The sequence below is a fragment of the Nothobranchius furzeri genome, chromosome 2 (assembly GCF_043380555.1).
Source record: "Nothobranchius furzeri strain GRZ-AD chromosome 2, NfurGRZ-RIMD1, whole genome shotgun sequence".
Taxonomy (NCBI): domain Eukaryota; kingdom Metazoa; phylum Chordata; class Actinopteri; order Cyprinodontiformes; family Nothobranchiidae; genus Nothobranchius; species Nothobranchius furzeri.
Genome location: NC_091742.1, coordinates 15,398,561 through 15,418,826, shown reverse-complemented (window position 1 = coordinate 15,418,826; position 20,266 = coordinate 15,398,561). Strand labels below are relative to the sequence as shown.

Sequence of the window (20,266 nt, the reverse complement as noted above, 5' to 3'; positions counted from 1 at the left end):
TAACACAGAGCCCTGTGGCATCCCCTGGTGACTGTAGCAAATCAGAACAAAGTCCATCTTATTTAGCACACTAGTACTGGGGTAACGAGGACCAGCCTGAAGCTCTCTCAGAAAAGGAATGAAGTTGTTTGGGTTACAGTACATCCTTCACCACCTTCAGAGGTAGAACTGCATGTTTCCTAAAGCCGGATTGATGTTCAGATAAAATGGAGTTGGGGTCTAAATCTCTGTAACACTGTAATCTGGCTATTACTGATTAGTCTGCTCTCATTAACAGAAACAAATTTATCAACATTAAAATAAAATAAAATGTCAAACCAAAGAAGGAAACTAAACATTTTGAGGTCAAAGTCAACATCAAGTGCCTATAAAAAAGGTCTAAGAATAAAAAATGTGGACACAGGCCTCTAGGAGGTTAGGAATGTCCCCCATCAGGTTGAGTGCAGGCTTCAGCAGGATAATGGGAGAAAAGATCTTACAGTAAAAGGATCCGCTGATCGCGACACAAAGCTTCTGATGCTGGCAGTTCTGGTCTAAAGCCAGGTGAGCAGAGGAGGAGGGTGAGTGGTGCTGTGATTGCTTTATCTGAAACAGAAAGTGAAAGTGTTCCAGAGGAAGCTGGGAGGAGAGGACCAGATGCTGCAGTGACTCAGATCTGCAGCATCCTCGTCTCGGACCGGTCTAGATCATGATGCTGGGAATGAGGAGGTTTCTTTGTATCTGCGAGTGTCAGCACAGAAAACGAGGTGAGGGATTACACACACACACACACACACACACACACACACACACACACACACACACACACACACACACACACACACACACACACACACACACACAGTCAGGGGGGTTCTGATCTGTTCCTTTGTTTCTGTTTTTCTTCTTTTTTTGGGGGGGGGGGGGGGGGGGGCAAACATTCACGCCGGTTCAGAAGCAAATATTTTCCGCCCTATGGTGACGTCATCGCATCCCAACACAGAGGTTGATGAAGAGGAGGAGACAGACAGAGGCGGGTCTAGCAATTTGGGGGCCCAAGGCGAACACAGACATGGGGCCCCTTACACAAAATTTTCAACAATCTTACCTTTAACTGGATTTGCGAAACTCTCCCCTCTTCTGACATGAGTTATTTTCCCTTTTCCTGTATTTCCCTCCTTTTGAGCGCTTTCAATATTTGCTCAGCTTTCTTTTTCCTGTCAGTGCTCCTGTGCTTTAGCCTTAGTTATTTATTTTCTATTTTCCATTTTGGTCTATGTTTTCCTCACTTTAAACATTTGCCATTGTCTTTCCTTTCTGCTTCCTTTTGATGTGTACATCGAGAAACGACGTCACTTTCAGAAGTGAAAATAAAAGCTTTTATGAAGCAAGCTGCTTCTTTCTCTTATTGGAGCCACTAGGATAACTCCATTTCATGCTTAATGGTTTGACTATCGCTTTGAGTTTGTTACGAACGCTGCCGCCTCTCTTATTATTATTATTTGTGGTCTTATGGCACTTGGCAAACAACCATTTGGTATATTACCGCCACCAACTGGATTGGAGTGGAATGACTACCAATCACTTCCTGTTTGTGCATCGCCATCTTAATGACCCTCTTATGACCATAATTATAACAGGGCCGCCTGGTATTTTTTAATCTTATGGCTGTAAAATTGTAATAAAAAGTGCAAAGTGTGTGTAACTCTTCTCCTTTTTTCAGATCAACCTCAGCTTTCAGTGTATGGTTTGTATTTAGAATTTATTTCTATTAAAGCCTTTAAAAAATCAGCGTAAAAGTGAAAAAAAGCAAAAAACGGATTTGAATTTTTTTACATTTATTACTGAACAGGAACTTCAAAATGACTGGGCGAACAATTTGGAATGAACAATTTAAACTTTGAACTGTAATGCATCTATTCTTAAAAAAGTTTGAACCTTGGTATCTTTTTTTTAGCAGTTTTTAGGACCATTTATTTTTGGAAACTTTCAGATGTTTTTATCTGATGTGGTAGACCTTGAAGCAGTTTCTCTCCAGCTGCAGGCAGAGTGCTGCACACCTCACACTGCCATGTGGTGCTTTTCTTGCACACCGTGCACTGCTATACCAAAAACATTTGTTTTAGCAAAAATAATTATTTATGGTAAAAAGATAAATAATGCTGGAATGAAGCTGAATCTTACAATTAGCAAATAGTTGAGGGTTGTTCAAATAAAAAAATAAAGACTGAACAAACGTTCATATCCTGGTTCACCGTAGATCTGTCCTTCGTGGTCACTGTCTTCAGATATAAGCCTTCTGGGACACCTAATAGGTCGCGTTGATTTTCTTTGAGGCATTTCCATAATTTCATGCTGGTTTGCTAGTTAGCTTCCCCGTTCCATTATCTGCTTTCACCGTGGCGCGGCGCTCTTTTTCAATCAGGCTGTACAGCAGGATTTCCCCTCGTAGCGATATGTTCCCTAACTCTGATTGCTTCATGCTATAGATCGTTGGAAAGCTGCTTTTATGTACTTTTAGGAACCGTTGGAATTATTTGAATCTGATCAGCCATTCAAAAGTTATAAAACGGAGCATTTTGGATGTCAAACAGCACGTCTCTGAATCTGTGTTGTGATTGGTTGCGCTCAAGACAGGGAATCCCAGTGGCTACCGTAATGTATTGTATATGCACGAAAAGCCCTATTTTTAATCTTTTCAGCACTTTTGGAATTTTAATGATATCTTGAACGGTTTAGAAATTATGGTAACGAGAAGCATGTCCAATCCCGTCTGCGGCGACAGGTTGGTAATAAGAATATTGTGGCATTAACAGAGGGGTGCAGGCGGTCAGGGCTAGGAGGCCCCCCAAACACAAGGGGGCCCCAGGCGGCCGTCTACCTATGCCTAATGGTAAAACCGCCTCTGGAGACAGACCCCTCCGGCCTCCTCCCTCAAACCCCGCCCCTCCCTCCGGTCAGTCCAGCAGAGAGGACCGAGCGAGGAGGAGATGAGAGGAGGTATGAGGAGCTGCGTGCGTGTTTCTGGGTTGATGCAGGTTTTATTGTGGAGATGGCTGATGAAGGAGACACGCTTCAGCCCGTTAACGGTAGAACTCCGGTTGGTACAGAAGTTTCTATCAGATTTTAATCTGTTATCTGACTTTAAATCCTCCCAGATTTGTGTTCCTTCTTTATTTAGTTGACTTTCTATTTACGTTTTGTCGGATTTGTATTGATTTATTAAGACTTCAATGATTCAAAGTGAGTTTTATAGACATAAATGTAATTGGACTCATTATAATTTATTATATTTAACGAGTTTCAGGGGTTTAAATGTGTTTCGTTTTAATTAATAAAACAAAATATTAATGTTAATAATTGACTGTTTAAACCCAGCTTTTATGGAGGAGAGACAAAAATTCCTGGAGCGTTTGGAATTTATTAACCTGCTGAGTGAAAAACACTTTTTAAAAGTTCATCTTTTCTGTCTTTCTGAGGCAAAATTTCTATTCTTCATTTTGTTAATTATGTTCACATTTTCTCTCGGTAATTATGTTCACCCCCCCCCCCCCCCATTCTCTTGGGTTAAAGGGCAGAACCAGAACAGAGGCTTTGTGTGGCGATCAGCTGTTAATCATTTTACTGGGAGCTCAGAAATCATTTCTGTTCCCTAATCTCATTAACCCGCTCAGGCTCTAAATAAATTTGATAAAAGGACGAACAACTAAGGCCTTCAGGGGTACTTCCGAGTTAAAAAAAACTCATGTATGTGGAGTAACCAGGTAGGTAGGTTTTAACCCTCCAGAGGGTTAAAGCACAACTCAGCCTGCTGGAAAAAGACTTCTAAAGGAACATAAATCTAATAAAATATGGAGACTTTTGAAAAAATACTAACAAAACGTTATCATCCTCATAGCCAGCAGTTTATTAAAGAATGCATTTAAAAAAAACTACATTTTCATTGTTTTTATTTTAGAGACGAGAGAGAAAAACAGATCAGGTAACAACCAGCTCTCCTGCTGCTGAGATAAAAAATGGCTGATGCACAAATTCACCTTTACATCCTCGTATAAAACGCTTTAGTGATCTCTGCTCCTTAATATGAGGTTCCGAATGTGCCAAAAATGTGTCTATGTATTGTCTCAGTCTGTCGTTACTCTCTGTTGTCTCGTGCTGTTGTCTGGTGCTGTTGTCTCGTGCTGTGACAGCACATTTAAATACATAGACACATTTAAATACATAGACATAGACACATATAAATACATAGACACATTTAAATACATAGACACATTTAAATACATAGACATAGACACATTTAAATGCATAGACATAGACACATTTAAATACATAGACATAGACACATATAGCGTATAAATACATAGACACATTTTTGGCACATTCGGAACCTCATACCTTAAAGGGTTCACAACTGTTTCAGTCCAACACATTTACTCACATTTAACCAGATTCATACTTTATTACGTGTCTGAGTCTTTTAGGAGTTAGCACCCTAAAGTATCCAAAGCTAAACCAAAACGTATCTCCTTGCTGTGCGTTTGTCTTTTTAACACCTTCATCTAACATCTGAAGCGTCTCCCAGTGTTCCTAAGTGTGAGGGGGTAAGGGGTGAGTCATCACTAAATTGAACAAATCAGCTGTGTAGGTCAGCTCACTCTAGGTCCCAGCAGACCGGACCGGCAGCTGTGAAGTTGCAAGTGTGATATTGTGGCCACAGCGGGCGATGGGACTGGGAGGGCTTTCGTTAAGCCTGCAAAGGGTCAATTTAGCAAATACCGGCTCAAGAAAATGACTTAGAAATATGAAAAAGTTGCAAAGTATCCCTTTAAGTGATGTGATTTAATGCTCTACAGGAGGAGTTGAGGGGAACCCAGGAGAAGCCAGGAGATGGATGCCCAAACTCAGGATCCCTGCAAAGATCCGGAACAACCAGAAGCTGAAGAACCAGCATGCAGGTCAGATCCCAACGCGGTACTAAAGACCGTCCAAGTGTCAGAGCTCACCAGTTCACAGACATGTTGTGTTTTAGAAACCAGAGTCGGAGCACTTGGGATGGGGATCTAGAAGCTCCGCCCACTAAACAACAATGCATGAAGAAAAGTGAACATCTGGAGTCATTATTTCAGCTGTATGTTTATCTATTATGCAGGACATGTCCCCATTTGTGAGGATTTGATGGGAAATTACATTTTGGAAAAATTCCAGTCTGGTTTTAAGGCAGCCCACAGTACAGAATCGGCATTGCTCCGAGTTTTTATGGACATTTTATTGGCAACTGACTCTGGAGACTTTGTTATTTTGGTATTGTTGGACCTATCGGCTGCGTTCGACATGTTGATCGTGCTCTCCTGATTCTAGGATGGAACACTTTTTGGGTGTTCGCGGGGTCACGCTGGATTGGTTTGTGTCGTACCTGGCTGACAGGACCTTCAGTGTCTCTTTGGGGGATTTTACTTCCTTTAATGCCTCATTCTCTTGCAGGGTTCCCCAGGGTTCTGTGTTGGGCCCATTGTTGTTTTATTTGTATCTGCTTCCTCTTGGTTTGATTTTTAAGAAACATGGGTGTCACTTTCATTGCTACGCAGATGATACCCAGGTATACGTGCCTTTTAAGAGGGGCCACAGTCATGCTTCATGGTCTCCTTTAGATTGTCTCATTGAGGTTAGACAATGAATGTTCTTTAACTTCCTTCTTTTTAATGATAAAAAGACAGAGGTTGTAGCTTTTGGTCCAAGTACTTTGTCTAGGGTGGGTGCAGTGGACCTCGGTCAGCTTGCCTCATTCTTGAAAGTGATCCTTCAGATTACCTCTCTGAGCTTCTGGTTTTCACTCCCCTGCACGGTCTCTGAGATCGGCTGATAGGATGCTCCTGGAAGTCCCAAAAACAAGATGTAAGCTCAGAGGTGACAGGGCTTTTTCTGTAGCAGCCCCTAGGCTGGAATGTGCTGCCTCTTAGCGTTAGGTCAACGTCTTCACTGTCTGGTTTTACACCTCTTTTGAAAACCTGTTTTATGATGTGGCTTTTAACTCAGCATGAGTCTTTTTACTGTTAGGTCTTAAGCTTTAGTCTTTGTGCATTTTTATGTCGTGTGCTGTTTTTTATGCTTTCATTTCTGTGAAGCACTTTGGTTGGTTCTGTACTGTTCGTTGTAAGGTGCTATCTTGCCTTGCTTTTTGTTTACATGAAGGGGTGTGGCTTGAAACTGGTACTGCAGCATGCCTTTAGGGGGCTCCATACGCACCTCTTTCCAGTTTTAATACATTTGTTTGTTTGAACCAGGAGAGCCAACCGATCCAGATCCTGTCAGAGTTGAAAGAGTCCCTCAAACCTCTGAATGATTTAGACGTCCGTCCTCCTGAGCAGAACATCTCAGCTGCCTAACACCAATCTGCATCCTGTTGTGTTTCCTGCAGAGGATCAGTTGGACGGTGTTCAGCTGGAGAAGGGACAACCGGAGGAGGTGCAGCAAGAGGAGCGGCTGGAGGAGGTCAGCAGGAGGCTGAACCTCAGAGAGGATGAGCTCTTCAGCCAGGACTCCCACTGTGAGGAGGAAGAAGACCAGCTCCAACGAGACTTCGAGGGGTTGAGAGTCCAAATCTGGATGGCCATCCACAACAGCTTCTCCCCCCCGATGTCCGCTGAAGGAGACCTGGAGGTCCTGAGGAGTGCCGTGGCCGCCATCCTGCAGCAGGAGGAGCAAGATCAGCGCTGGAGAGACAGTCCAAAGGAGCAGGTGCCCGTGTGGCGTCCTCAGAGGTGGTTCAGTACTCACAACCAGCTGCTGCGGCAGATGGTGGAGTCCAGACTGTCCAGGGCTGTGGAGGAAAACTCACAGGAGACCGATCAGCTGTCCTCAGTGGTGAAGAAACAGGTGACTCTGATTGATTAAAGATGGCTGCCATAGCCGGATGACCTCAATACGTTTTACAGAAACTGAGCTTAGATTTGATGTCATGCTAGCTTCGAGTTCACATCACGTAATCTGTCCAATCTATGCTGCACGAGATTATATGGATGTGTTCTAAGATTAGACTCTAATGTGCATCACTCCATGATCTCCGTTTAAAGCTGATGATCTGCATGATCTCATTTAAAAACCCAAACTCTTGCCATGCTGGCTGAAACTCCTCCTCTTCCTGTTTACGGCACCTGTTCAGGTGTGTTGCATGGGGAAGCGCGTGAAGGAGGACCTGCTGATGGTGGTGAGGAAGCTGAAGGACTGCTACCCAGCGAAGGTGGACATCCTGAACGTCTACGCTGGTCTGTACCATCAGACCTTCTCTGCTCGGCTGGCCGAGCTGATCTCCTCGGAGCTGGAGATGGACGACTGCATCTACCTGCTCTTCTGGGTCAACCACTACTATCCTCAGTGAGTAGATGACTCTTCCTGCTGTCTCCTCAGAGTCAGATTCAGAAACTGTCTCCAGCTGATTTCAGTAGACCGCCACGTGTCTCCAGGTTTTTATAGTCCATCTGTTCCTCCTGCTGCTCCAGATGTGAACCACTCTCTGTTTCCTCCTGCTGAATGCCTAAAACAGGCTTAAACTGGTTTCTGGATGGTTTCACCTCAAATGACCATAAATGATCAGAGCTCGTTTAAAAGTTTTTCCTAAATTTTCTCCTTAAAATTGCAAAAACTTAGAATTTCACACAGAAACATGCAGAATAAGCAAAAATTAGACAATGATTTGGGATTTTGTTTTTTTTTTCTGCTTGCCGCGGTTTAATATTTAATATTTCTGGTTTAAGTTTAATCTTGATCATCCTGTTTTTTCTGTAGTTTTTTTATTTCATGTTGAATGTTTCTGTTTTCTGGCCGATTTTAGGTAGAGCCCTGCTCCTGTCACACCAGGAACTTGTGGAAACACCACAGCTGACTTTTAGTAGTCATTAACTCTCGTTTCCAGGGATTCACATTGTTGTTTTTGTGTTGAGGGTTTTCCGCTCACCGCACGTTTACTTTAGCTTTTTTCCCAGCTCCAGCCTGTGATTCATCCTGGGTTTTGCTCTGACTTCCTGCTTTGCAGGAACTTTGTTTGGCTTGTAAAGGAAAGTCTCCGAAACAAACTTCTCATTTGTTTCTTTTTAAAAAGCATTTAAAATTTAAAAAGTGAAAAAGCAAAAATGCAAGTCAAGCAGTTCAGCTCCAACGTGGACATCTGAGCAGATTCCTGAGCACTGAGAGAAGAACTCTGGGGTTTGGGTTTACCTCTGCAGGGTTCATGGTTTTGTTGGTTGCGCATCTTCTCAGAGATATACTGGAGCACAAAGAGCTGGACGGTCAGATAAAGACAGCCTGTTTGGGTTCTCTGCTGCTGAAGGACACCTTGACCCAGATGGAGGAGCAGTACCTTACCCACAAACAGGTGAAGGTGTCAAACGTCACTCTCCTCCAACAGAAGCAGCTCTCTGGACGTTTGTCTGACATCAGGTGACTCTTCTTCTAGGAGAAAGTGAACCTGTGGCTGAACGTCGCTCTGAGGAAGGAGCAGGAGAGCTGGTTGAGCGGAAACGCACCTGAACTCATCGACAGTTACTACTTCAGCCCACTCGCCATCGACGTCATCCAGGTGAGTCCAAGCATCTAGACCCTCTAAACACGGAGAACCTGAAATGATCCTAACAGGTTGTGACCGGTTTGCGTCTCTAGGTGGTGAACGGCTCCCTGACCGAGTTTAACTATGCCATCAAAGACCAGAACAAACTTGTGAGGATCACAGTTCATCTGGAGAACTTCCTCTGCAGGTAGACCACACCCACACAACCAATCAGGTTACAGCAATAGGATCTGATGATTTGTGTGGTGTTCCTCAGGGCTCCGTTCTAAGGTCAACCTTATTCCTCGTTTATTTAACAAGTTAGTTAGTTAGTAGTTAGGGCTCTATACACAGCACCCCTGAAGGGCAGATATTGTGTACATTTTTACCCTCTGACATAGACTTACGGGTTCCTCCAGCATAAAGAGTTTCTGACAGTTTAAGCTTCAAAATGTGCCGGTGAGTGAGACGGAGGTGAGGATCCAAGTGCAGGGGAAGAAACAGGCAGGGAGGCAGACTGGAACATTTAAAACACTGATTTAATGGAGGGCACGCAGGACAATGAAACAATGAACCAACCAGACAAAATGGACTAACAGGGTTTAAATACAGGAGGAGCTGGGACCTTGGGTGATTGGGAGACGAGAGGCAGGTGGGAGCAATTTACATGGACACAGGACTGAACAGAATGGGGAGACAGGACAGGGTGTGACACAAAACCTTCATGATACTAAATTTAGAATCGACTCTTTAAAGGTTGAATATGGAACTCGGACACTCTGGCGATTTACGCCATTTACCTGTCCCAGCCTCGCCTTGCTGAGCGGACGTTTTAGCGCAACCACGCCCTCTAGTGCAGGGGTGTCAAACTCATTTTAGCTCAGGAGCCACATTGAGGGAAATCTAGTCCCAAGTGGTCCGGACCGGTAAATAAAAAACAACTTCTGATTGTTTTCTTTGTTTTAATACAATCAATACAAAACAAGGCTGGAGTCTGAGGACAGCGTATCCAAAATAGTACAAGTACAACACCTGAAGTGTACTTGAAAGTTTGAATAAATAAATAAATAAACATTCCTTAGTTATTCAAAGAGCTTACAGATCACATGGCTAGATCAGTTTCATGCAGCACTCAAAGTATACTTGACTCATTTTACTTTACATCTTTTAGCTTTCACCAGCACATCAATATCAGAAGTCACATCCTGAGTGGCGGCCAACTTCAGGATGTGATTCAAGTTCTTGTGTGAGCCTTGAGCGCAGCTTTGTTTTATTTATACTCATTACAGAGAAAACTTGCTCACAAAGATAAGGTTATTTTCACTCTACATTGTAAAGTATGAAAATAAAGTTTACACAACCATCTCGTGGGCTGGATTTAACCTGCTTGCGGGCCGGATCCAGCCCGCGGGCCACATGTTTGACACCCCTGGTCTAGTGGCTGGTGCATGTAAACATAAACCCAATGTCTCGTCTGTCAAAATAAAAGTTTTATACATTTTTTGTATGGCTTTTAAAGGAAAAACTGTACAATCATTCTACACACCTCTAAATGCCCAGTGGAGGTATGATTTTTAAAAGCTTTTTATTAAAATATTCCATATTGCACCTTTAAGCGACGCTGCTGCAGGTGGTTCTGGGCAGAGTCCACAGGAAGAAGTGGCGGACCGGGCCTCATTTTCAAGGACGTCTCTGTGAGCTGACAAAGATGTCATGGTCCAGACAAACTCTCAGAGGATGTGGTTCCTGTGTTTATAGAAAAGGACCACCGTTAAGCCTGTGCCTTAGCACAATGACTAAACTGTGTGTGTGTGTGTGTGTGTGTGTGTGTGTGTGTGTGTGTGTGTGTGTGTGTGTGTGTGTGTGTGTGTGTGTGTGTGTGTGTGTGTGTGTGTGTGTGTGTGTGTGGCACACACAAGGTCAAACACGTAGACCAACCCAGTGGAGGAGAAACCAAAGGTTCTGATCAGGAAGGGGTGATCACACTTGCAGAGATGAAAAGTTCATTTGCGTCATGGAAAACCGCCAAAGAGGCTGCTGGGAAAACTAAATTCAAGGAATGATGAATCTGATCCCGTTGGGTAATGATGAGATGTTTTTTCCTCAGGATTTCTTTAGAACACCTGACAGTTTTATCAACTTCTGAACCAGTTCAGTTCTGTGTCTCCTCCTCCTGTTGCTAAAACAGGAAACCAGGGTTTCTAGAAACACACCTCTATGTGTGTGTGTGTGTGTGTGTGTGTGTGTGTGGTCGCTGGCACACACTTTAAGTCTTGATTTCAAATCCTTTGTTAATCCAGAAACTTTTGTAAATGTTTTAAACTTTTTTTAATGGGAGAATTTGGTGAAAAAGGTCAGAAAACCAGCAGCAGAATAGTGAAACAATTTTATTTTGTAGTATTCCTGTGAGTTTATTTTGAAAGTTTAAGAATCACATCATTACTACAGCCACATTTATTGGAGAAGTCTATGGAAGTTCATCACTGCCACTCCAATAAAATGCATTTAAATCATTTATTAGAGTGGCGGGAATGGGCTTCCATAGGTGCTGATGATTGTACCCATGAGGAGTTTTTTTTTTTGGGGGGGGGGGGGGGGGGGGGGTCTTAAGGTGTATTTGATGTTTATATCTGATGTAATAAGAACGGACGTGTGACAGGTGTGTTTCTGTCACAGCTATAAGAAGTATCTGGAGGACTTCATTAAGGGAAACCATGGCAACACACACTCGGTGGTTAAAGCCCAGCTGGTGTGTGAGCAGCAGCTCAGGTGAGGTAATCACGAGGCTCAGCAGCTTCCTGTAATGGCTCCGTTATTTAACGTCCTGCCCTGGAGCATGCTGGGAGTTCACACTCCTCTTCTCTGCCTGTCTTCAGCGATTATTTAGGCCGTCAAACGGAAGGTCTGTCTGAGGAGCTGAGGCGCCGCTGTCTAGACTCCCTCACTGCCCTGAGGGATTGTGGGTACAGGTATTTCACCTGTCCGCTCCTTGGCCCGATTAAGGTACGAACACAGACGTATTCCAGTGTTTATGTAGATGGAGGCATTAAAGAAGTGAGAGGATTGAGGTGACTTGAGCTGTTGGACAGAAAATAAAACAAAGACGAGTGAATTTGGAATGTCGACTGAGTGGAGCTAAAAGACCAGGATGTGTCTCCACTCTGACGTCAGGTGTGTTTGAGGGAACTGTGGAAGCCCGTCTGGGTGGACGGGTCACTTCCTGTTATCGACTCGCTCCTGGAATTTCTGAACAAACAGCTGGGTGACCTGAAAGACCTGAAACCAACCTGCAGACAAGTGAGACACGATCCTTCCTGTTAATCTGCCTGCACATCTGTCTGTCCACCTGTCTGACCTGTCTGTGTTTCTGCAGTCCCTGCTCTGTGTCCTCTGCCAGGAAGTGGTCCGTCAGTATGTGAAGAAGATGATGAAGATGAAGATGAGGAGCAAAGATCAGCAGGGGGCTGCAGCTCAGAAGATGACTGAAGACGCCCAGAAACTTGACTGTTTCTTTAAAGAGGAGGTGAGACACTTGTGTGCTGATGCAACACGCCAAAAACATGTGAGCGTTTATTCGTTTAGCCGATGCTGTTCTCCACGGAAGTTTTAACCTGTACCTGCACTGCTGAGTAACTGTGTCTCAGTAGTATTTGTGTGTGTCTCAGTAGTATTTGTGTGTGTCTCAGTAGTATCTGTGTCTAAGTAGTATCTGTGTGTCTCAGTAGTATTTGTGTGTGTCTCAGTAGTATCTGTGTCTAAGTAGTATCTGTGTGTCTCAGTAGTACCTTTGTGTCTCAATAGTATTTGTGAGTGTCTCAGTAGTATTTGTGTGTGTCTCAGTAGGATCTGTGTGTCTCAGTAGTATCTGTGTGTCTCAGTAGTACCTTTGTATCTCAGTAGTATCTGTGTGTGTCTCAGTAGTATCTGTGTGTGTCTCAGTAGTATCTGTGTGTGTCTCAGTAGTATCTGTGTGTGTCTCAGTAGTATCTGTGTGTCTCAGTAGTATCTGTGTGTCTCAGTAGTATCTGTGTGTGTCTCAGTAGTATCTGTGTGTGTCTCAGTAGTATCTGTGTGTGTCTCAGTAGTATCTGTGTGTCTCAGTAGCATCTGTGTGTGTCTCAGTAGTATCTGTGTGTGTCTCAGTAGTACCTGTGTGTCTCAGTAGTATCTGTGTGTCTCAGTAGTATCTGTGTGTCTCAGTAGTATCTGTGTGTGTCTCAGTAGTATCTGTGTGTGTCTCAGTAGTATCTGTGTGTGTCTCAGTAGTATCTGTGTGTCTCAGTAGCATCTGTGTGTGTCTCAGTAGTATCTGTGTGTGTCTCAGTAGTACCTGTGTGTCTCAGTAGTATCTGTGTGTCTCAGTAGTATCTGTGTGTGTCTCAGTAGTATCTGTGTGTGTCTCAGTAGTACCTGTGTGTCTCAGTAGTATCTGTGTGTGTCTCAGTAGTACCTGTGTGTCTCAGTAGTATCTGTGTGTGTCTCAGTAGTACCTGTGTGTCTCAGTAGTATCTGTGTGTGTCTCAGTAGTATCTGTGTGTCTCAGTAGTATCTGTGTGTCTCAGTAGTATCTGTGTGTGTCTCAGTAGTACCTGTGTGTCTCAGTAGTATCTGTGTGTGTCTCAGTAGTATCTGTGTGTCTCAGTAGTATCTGTGTGTGTCTCAGTAGTATCTGTGTGTGTCTCAGTAGTACCTGTGTGTCTCAGTAGTATCTGTGTGTGTCTCAGTAGTACCTGTGTGTCTCAGTAGTATCTGTGTGTGTCTCAGTAGTACCTGTGTGTCTCAGTAGTATCTGTGTGTCTCAGTAGTATCTGTGTGTGTCTCAGTAGTATCTGTGTGTGTCTCAGTAGTACCTGTGTGTCTCAGTAGTATCTGTGTGTGTCTCAGTAGTACCTGTGTGTCTCAGTAGTATCTGTGTGTGTCTCAGTAGTACCTGTGTGTCTCAGTAGTATCTGTGTGTGTCTCAGTAGTACCTGTGTGTCTCAGTAGTATCTGTGTGTGTCTCAGTAGTATCTGTGTGTCTCAGTAGTATCTGTGTGTGTCTCAGTAGTACCTGTGTGTCTCAGTAGTATCTGTGTGTGTCTCAGTAGTATCTGTGTGTCTCAGTAGTATCTGTGTGTGTCTCAGTAGTATTTGTGTGTGTCTCAGTAGTACCTGTGTGTCTCAGTAGTATCTGTGTGTGTCGCAGTAGTACCTTTGTGTCTCAGTAGTATCTGTGTGTGTCTCAGTAGTATCTGTGAGTGTCTCAGTAGTATCTGTGTGTGTCTCAGTAGTATCTGTGTGTCTCAGTAGTATATGTGCGTGTCTCAGTAGTATCTGTGTGTCTCAGTAGTATATGTGCGTGTCTCAGTAGTATCTGTGTGTGTCTCAGTAGTATCTGTGTGTGTCTCAGTAGTATCTGTGTGTGTCTCAGTAGTACCTGTGTGTGTCTCAGTAGTATCTGTGTGTGTCTCAGTAGTACCTGTGTGTGTCTCAGTAGTATCTGTGTGTGTCTCAGTAGTATCTGTGTGTCTCAGTAGTATCTGTGTGTGTCTCAGTAGTAACTGTGTCTCAGTAGTATCTGTGTGTGTCTCAGTAGTATCTGTGTGTGTCTCAGTAGTACCTGTGTGTCTCAGTAGTATCTGTGTGTGTCTCAGTAGTATCTGTGTGTCTCAGTAGTATCTGTGTGTGTCTCAGTAGTAACTGTGTGTCTCAGTAGTATCTGTGTGTGTCTCAGTAGTATCTGTGTGTCTCAGTAGTATCTGTGTGTGTCTCAGTAGTATCTGTGTGTGTCTCAGTAGTACCTGTGTGTCTCAGTAGTATCTGTGTGTCTCAGTAGTACCTGTGTGTCTCAGTAGTGTCTGTGTGTGTCTCAGTAGTACCTGTGTGTCTCAGTAGTATCTGTGTGTGTCTCAGTAGTATCTGTGTGTCTCAGTAGTATCTGTGTGTCTCAGTAGTATCTGTGTGTGTCTCAGTAGTATCTGTGTGTCTCAGTAGTATCTGTGTGTCTCAGTAGTATCTGTGTGTGTCTCAGTAGTATCTGTGTGTGTCTCAGTAGTATCTGTGTGTGTCTCAGTAGTATCTGTGTGTCTCAGTAGTATCTGTGTGTGTCTCAGTAGTATCTGTGTGTCTCAGTAGTATCTGTGTGTCTCAGTAGTATCTGTGTGTGTCTCAGTAGTATCTGTGTGTGTCTCAGTAGTATCTGTGTGTGTCTCAGTAGTACCTGTGTGTCTCAGTAGTATCTGTGTGTGTCTCAGTAGTACCTCTGTGTGTCTCAGTAGTATCTGTGTGTCTCAGTAGTACCTGTGTGTCTCAGTAGTTTCTGTGTGTCTCAGTAGTACCTGTGTGTGTCTCAGTAGTATCTGTGTGTGTCTCAGTAGTATCTGTGTGTGTCTCAGTAGTACCTGTGTGTGTCTCAGTAGTTTCTGTGTGTCTCAGTAGTACCTGTGTGTGTCTCAGTAGTACCTGTGTGTGTCTCAGTAGTATCTGTGTGTGTCTCAGTAGTACCTGTGTGTGTCTCAGTAGTATCTGTGTGTCTCAGTAGTATCTGTGTGTGTCTCAGTAGTATCTGTGTGTGTCTCAGTAGTACCTGTGTGTCTCAGTAGTATCTGTGTGTGTCTCAGTAGTATCTGTGTGTCTCAGTAGTATCTGTGTGTCTCAGTAGTATCTGTGTGTGTCTCAGTAGTATCTGTGTGTGTCTCAGTAGTATCTGTGTGTGTCTCAGTAGTACCTGTGTGTCTCAGTAGTATCTGTGTGTGTCTCAGTAGTACCTCTGTGTGTCTCAGTAGTATCTGTGTGTCTCAGTAGTACCTGTGTGTCTCAGTAGTTTCTGTGTGTCTCAGTAGTACCTGTGTGTTTCTCAGTAGTACCTGTGTGTGTCTCAGTAGTATCTGTGTGTGTCTCAGTAGTACCTGTGTGTGTCTCAGTAGTATCTGTGTGTCTCAGTAGTATCTGTGTGTGTCTCAGTAGTATCTGTGTGTGTCTCAGTAGTATCTGTGTGTGTCTCAGTAGTATCTGTGTGTGTCTCAGTAGTATCTGTGTGTCTCAGTAGTACCTGTGTGTCTCAGTAGTATCTGTGTGTGTCTCAGTAGTATCTGTGTGTGTCTCAGTAGTATCTGTGTGTGTCTCAGTAGTATCTGTGTGTGTCTCAGTAGTACCTGTGTGTCTCAGTAGTATCTGTGTGTGTCTCAGTAGTATCTGTGTGTCTCAGTAGTATCTGTGTGTGTCTCAGTAGTATCTGTGTGTGTCTCAGTAGTATCTGTGTGTGTCTCAGTAGTACCTGTGTGTCTCAGTAGTATCTGTGTGTGTCTCAGTAGTACCTCTGTGTGTCTCAGTAGTATCTGTGTGTCTCAGTAGTACCTGTGTGTCTCAGTAGTTTCTGTGTGTCTCAGTAGTACCTGTGTGTGTCTCAGTAGTACCTGTGTGTGTCTCAGTAGTATCTGTGTGTGTCTCAGTAGTACCTGTGTGTGTCTCAGTAGTATCTGTGTGTCTCAGTAGTATCTGTGTGTGTCTCAGTAGTATCTGTGTGTGTCTCAGTAGTATCTGTGTGTGTCTCAGTAGTATCTGTGTGTGTCTCAGTAGTATCTGTGTGTGTGTCTCAGTAGTATCTGTGTGTGTCTCAGTAGTATCTGTGTGTGTCTCAGTAGTATCTGTGTGTGTCTCAGTAGTATCTGTGTGTGTCTCAGTAGTATCTGTGTGTGTCTCAGTAGTATCTATGTGTGTCTCAGTAGTATCTGTGTGTGTCTCAGTAGTATCTGTGTGTGTCTCAGGGCTGTGCCGAGACCTTTTGGCTCTGTGAGATGCTCTTCATCCTCGCTGAGATTCTTCGTGTACAGGATCCTGCCAGTGTTCAGCTGGAGCTTGTAAATTTGGCCCGACGCTTCCCGGACATCAGGTATTTTGTCACGTTACATCACCCTGGGACCGTCTTTTCTGAGTTACTGTTCATTTACTACCAACAGAGTGGCTTCTGGGCGCCAGCTGATGATGTCATCTGTTTAATATTCACACCCATTGCTCACTTGGTCTCCCAGCTGAGCCATAAAGGAACAAAGAGCCTGAGAAAACCCACATAATGCTGGCTACTGTTCACACATCCGCTGAGATTCAAGTCCTGATGGTCAGGAGAATTACTCAGATGTGAACCAAATCTGACATTTAGCACATTTAACAGATAAAACCGAAGCCTAAAGTCCACTTCTATCCTACAGCGGTGCTTAAATGAGTAAAAATAACTAATCAAAAATAAAATGAAGCATCAGTTTTTTCTGCTGACACTCTGTTAAGTTAAAGTCATCGTCTCACACTGGTGCAATTCATCTCCACATCTGACCCGTCCCCATGGAGGGGAGCAGTGAGCTGCAGCTGCGCTCAGGAACTATCTGCTGGTTTGTGACAGTTCGTTAACTATGTAAAGGGTGATTTTAGCACATACTGGCTCAAGAAGAAGATTGAAAAATATTAAAGAGTAAATGAGTTGATGTGAGTTTGTAAAGATGGTCGAGAAGGGCTAAAACGAAGAGTGGTTGATAAGAATTCCTACAAGGAATGATTTGTTCCGTTAACGTGGATTTGTACTCGTTCTGAGTCGATCATGTTTGGTGAAAATGAGTGTGTGAATTTAAAGGGGGTGGAGTCCATTTTTTATGTAGCAGTGTGCTTTCAGTAAAATCGGTTCAGCTTCAGGTAGCACACCTGAAACCTGACCTACAGCCACACCTGTTCCCGCCGTTCCCAGCTGAGCTGCTCCCGTTAAGGTGTTCCCTGCTGTTGTTGGTTCTCTACACAAACACTCTGACCTGAATCCACCGTGTGAGAAACTTCTGAGTGGCTGTGGCTCAGGTGTCACAGGTGTGTTGTTTAAAAGGAAAAGTGCTGACAGGAGTGGGAAACTTTCACTTGATTTGTTCTGTTCGATTTGATCGTACCTGATGCAGAGCAGGACACCTGCCCTCCACAACAGGACGGATGATGATGGCTTTAGTCATTGGAGGTATTTCTGTGACTCGTCGCTTTTCTGCTGAGGACGCTGAACTCTGTGTGTTGTCTCTCCTCAGTCGCGCTCATGTTTCTGAGCTTCTGTCTCTGAAAACCGGGCTTTCTGCTGCTGACGTGCGCTCCATCAGGCAGAGCGTGGAGGAGAACCGCCTTCTGGTTGGCTCCACCATTCACAGCCCACCGTTCTTCTCCAGCATCAAAGTCAAGTGGATCAATAACAAAATTAATCAAATTGGGCTCAAGACCTAAAGATATTAGCAAGCCAGCAATGTTGCATGTTCACCAAACGTAGCCATCACTTGTACTTGTCTTAAGTCACCTTGCTAATAAACACACAGATACTAGAAATGTGTAGCTGGTGGTTGTAGGTGGAAAAGTCAGAGAAAACTCATGAATATTAAACCTCAATCAGCTTTGAATCTGGTCTGGTGTCCCTCAGGGCTCTGCACTGGTTTCCCACCACTTCTGCTCTCAAAGTTGTTGTTTTTATTTGTAAAAAGCTTATTTATTGTAGTTCTTCTGCAGATGTAGCAGTATTCCATATAATCAGCTTAAATCTGCAAATCTGTACATTCAGTCATGTGTCATGAAATGTATGTATTTACAGGAAAAGCTGTAAGTCTGACTATTTCAATAAATAATATTCGGCAGAGCTGATGTGTTTTTGTGGTAATATTCTATCACCTTTTACTACGTAACAAATAAATGATTTATTCAAATCTGCAAAATTATAAACATCCTTTGTAAAGTCACTGTTTTCTTGTTAAAGAGAAAGTCAGCCCCAAATCTACATTTTTTTCTGATAACTATATAAATGCGTGTCATATCGTGCTGCAGACACGCGTAGTCAATAGTTTTGCACTTTAGTGCATTTTAGGTAAAATTTTATTTTCAGCCTAAAATTGTCAGCGTTGTGCTGTTGCAGGAAAAACTGCACTGCATTTGAATTTAAATCTGCCATTGCTATTGCTGTACTTTCTTTTTCAGATGTTTATAAAATGACAGGTGTTTCCAGCTGCTGCTCTTCTAATCCACAGGCTGCATATTCCTAAACAGATTTCAAACTCTAAAGTGTTTCCATGAGAATCAGTAGGAGGATTTCTAGTCTCCTCCTGGAAGACAGGGGCATGTCCATGGAGGGGTCTGGGGTAGCACGTGCCACCCTTGTAACTTTACATTGTCTGAAAAAGCACATCCACCGGCCCAAGAGCTGTTTGGTCGTTCTGGGATTCTCCAGAACTCACAGATGGCCAATCCGCCCCTGCCGCTACCTCATCAGAGCAGACACATTCTGAAAGACCCCTCCCATCCCGGTCATGCCCTGTTCCAGCTGCTACCATCAGGAAGGCGCTACAGAGGGGCCAAGAGCTGCACTCTCAGGCCCAATTCTGTCAAGTGCCCTTAGAGGAAGTGCACAGCAAGGCTTTGAGTGTGTGGTACACAAATGTGCAAATAATTGCCAAAATGGGACAGGGAGCGTTGCATTATCAACCGCAACGCATGCCGGGATGCTGGTTGCTGTGATGCTTTTTAAAAAAACCTTTATTAACAACTTTAAAACAAACAATTATTTGAAATAAATTTACATTCATTGTTGCTTTGTCTACAACATTCAGAGCATCAACTAGTCATCCTAAAATTAACTGATCTCATTAGAAAATACATATTTTCAGAACAAACACTTGAGCCTTTTCTGCTGCAGCAAGGGATTGTGGGTAATACACCACCCAAGTGTGGATCGATGCTGACTTAGGTGAAGTGTGGATCAAGGGTGCAAAAGGGGCGAGATCAACTTCCGCACCCTACGCACTCGCACACCTGGTCAGGATTGCACAATTGAAGGGTGCAAGTATGGGAGTGCGAGTGTTGGGGTTGGGCGCAGATTCACACAGCTTTTAAAGCTAAGAACTCTTCATTCAAATATGTAGGAACTCCAAATAGTTACTGAAATCGCAGCTAATGAAGTATTTTAATAATGTTTACAATAGGAATATTTTAATCTATGTTTCATGCTTCTAAGCACCACATGGGGGCAGCAGTGTTCCCAGTTTTGTTGTAAGCTCTGCTTCAATGACATTAGGGTTGCATCTTATTTCATCTTTAGGTGCTTGAATCCATCTTATGGGCCATTCCCATCTGTACCGGGATGGCCCGGACTGGGTAGCGTAGGTTGTTTACATATCTGGGTGGCCTGGTATTTTTCCGGGCCAACCAAGGCTCATTCTCAGCCCTCTTCTCAAGGGGGTCTGCTTCAGGCCGACCAGGGCCAACACACTCACTGCTGACAGCAAATTCACACCTTCCATTAGAGCAAGCCTCTGATTGGTGGGTAGAATCAGCCCACATGGGCTTAAGGCAAGGATGTGTGGAATCAACCGGGCCAGGCTGGGGCCGACTGGGGCTACCCGGCCCGGGCCGACCCGGTACAGATGGGAATGGCCCATTAGTCCCTCCCCTTACCTGAGACCATGTTGCCATGTGTGACCCTAACAGGAGTTGACGACCCAGAAAACACAGCTTCCAGGAACACGGGGGTCTTCCTTTCTAACCACCATGTGGTCGAAACTCTGCAGAGAGGATTTTTTATTCTGGGGGGGTTATATATATTTTAGGTTTTTTGATGTTATGTATTCATTGTTCTCTTTTCTGACACTCAAAGGGCATTTCATCTCAGTTTCAGCTTCACTTTAGTTCTTTAGTAGCTTCAGTTATCCTTTCCAGCTTTCCATGGAACAAAGTTAGCAATGGCACCCCCAAGGGTGGCCATCTAACCAC

General features: G+C 43.8%; 1 protein-coding gene across 3 annotated transcripts; it reads left to right on the top strand.

The window, feature by feature from the left end:
• Positions 1-453: 453 nt before the first annotated feature.
• On the top strand, positions 454-18,141 carry tnfaip2a (tumor necrosis factor, alpha-induced protein 2a). 3 transcript variants are annotated; one of them, XM_070548814.1, is made up of 13 exons: positions 454-746; positions 4,833-4,934; positions 6,395-6,852; positions 7,139-7,350; positions 8,233-8,347; positions 8,429-8,551; positions 8,632-8,726; positions 11,195-11,287; positions 11,395-11,521; positions 11,690-11,815; positions 11,892-12,041; positions 16,264-16,388; positions 17,551-18,141. In XM_070548814.1, the coding sequence occupies exons 1-13, from the start codon at positions 689-691 to the stop codon at positions 17,738-17,740; spliced, it is 1,974 nt and encodes a 657-aa protein (XP_070404915.1). In that variant the 5' UTR covers positions 454-688; the 3' UTR covers positions 17,741-18,141. The 3 variants fall into 3 exon arrangements, with proteins under 3 accessions (XP_070404915.1, XP_070404916.1, XP_070404917.1); XM_070548815.1 differs by lacking the exon at positions 454-746 and adding an exon at positions 2,940-2,979; XM_070548816.1 differs by lacking the exon at positions 454-746 and adding an exon at positions 2,963-3,079.
• Positions 18,142-20,266: the final 2,125 nt, after the last annotated feature.

Coding starts and splice junctions, on each gene's coding strand:
- tnfaip2a (XM_070548814.1), top strand. CDS start 689: ATGATGCTGGGAATGAGGAGGTTTCTTTGTATCTGCGAGTGTCAGCAC. Junction 7,351..8,232: donor GTCAACCACTACTATCCTCA/GTGAGTAGATGA, acceptor GCATCTTCTCAG/AGATATACTGGAGCACAAAG. Junction 12,042..16,263: donor ACTGTTTCTTTAAAGAGGAG/GTGAGACACTTG, acceptor TGTGTGTCTCAG/GGCTGTGCCGAGACCTTTTG.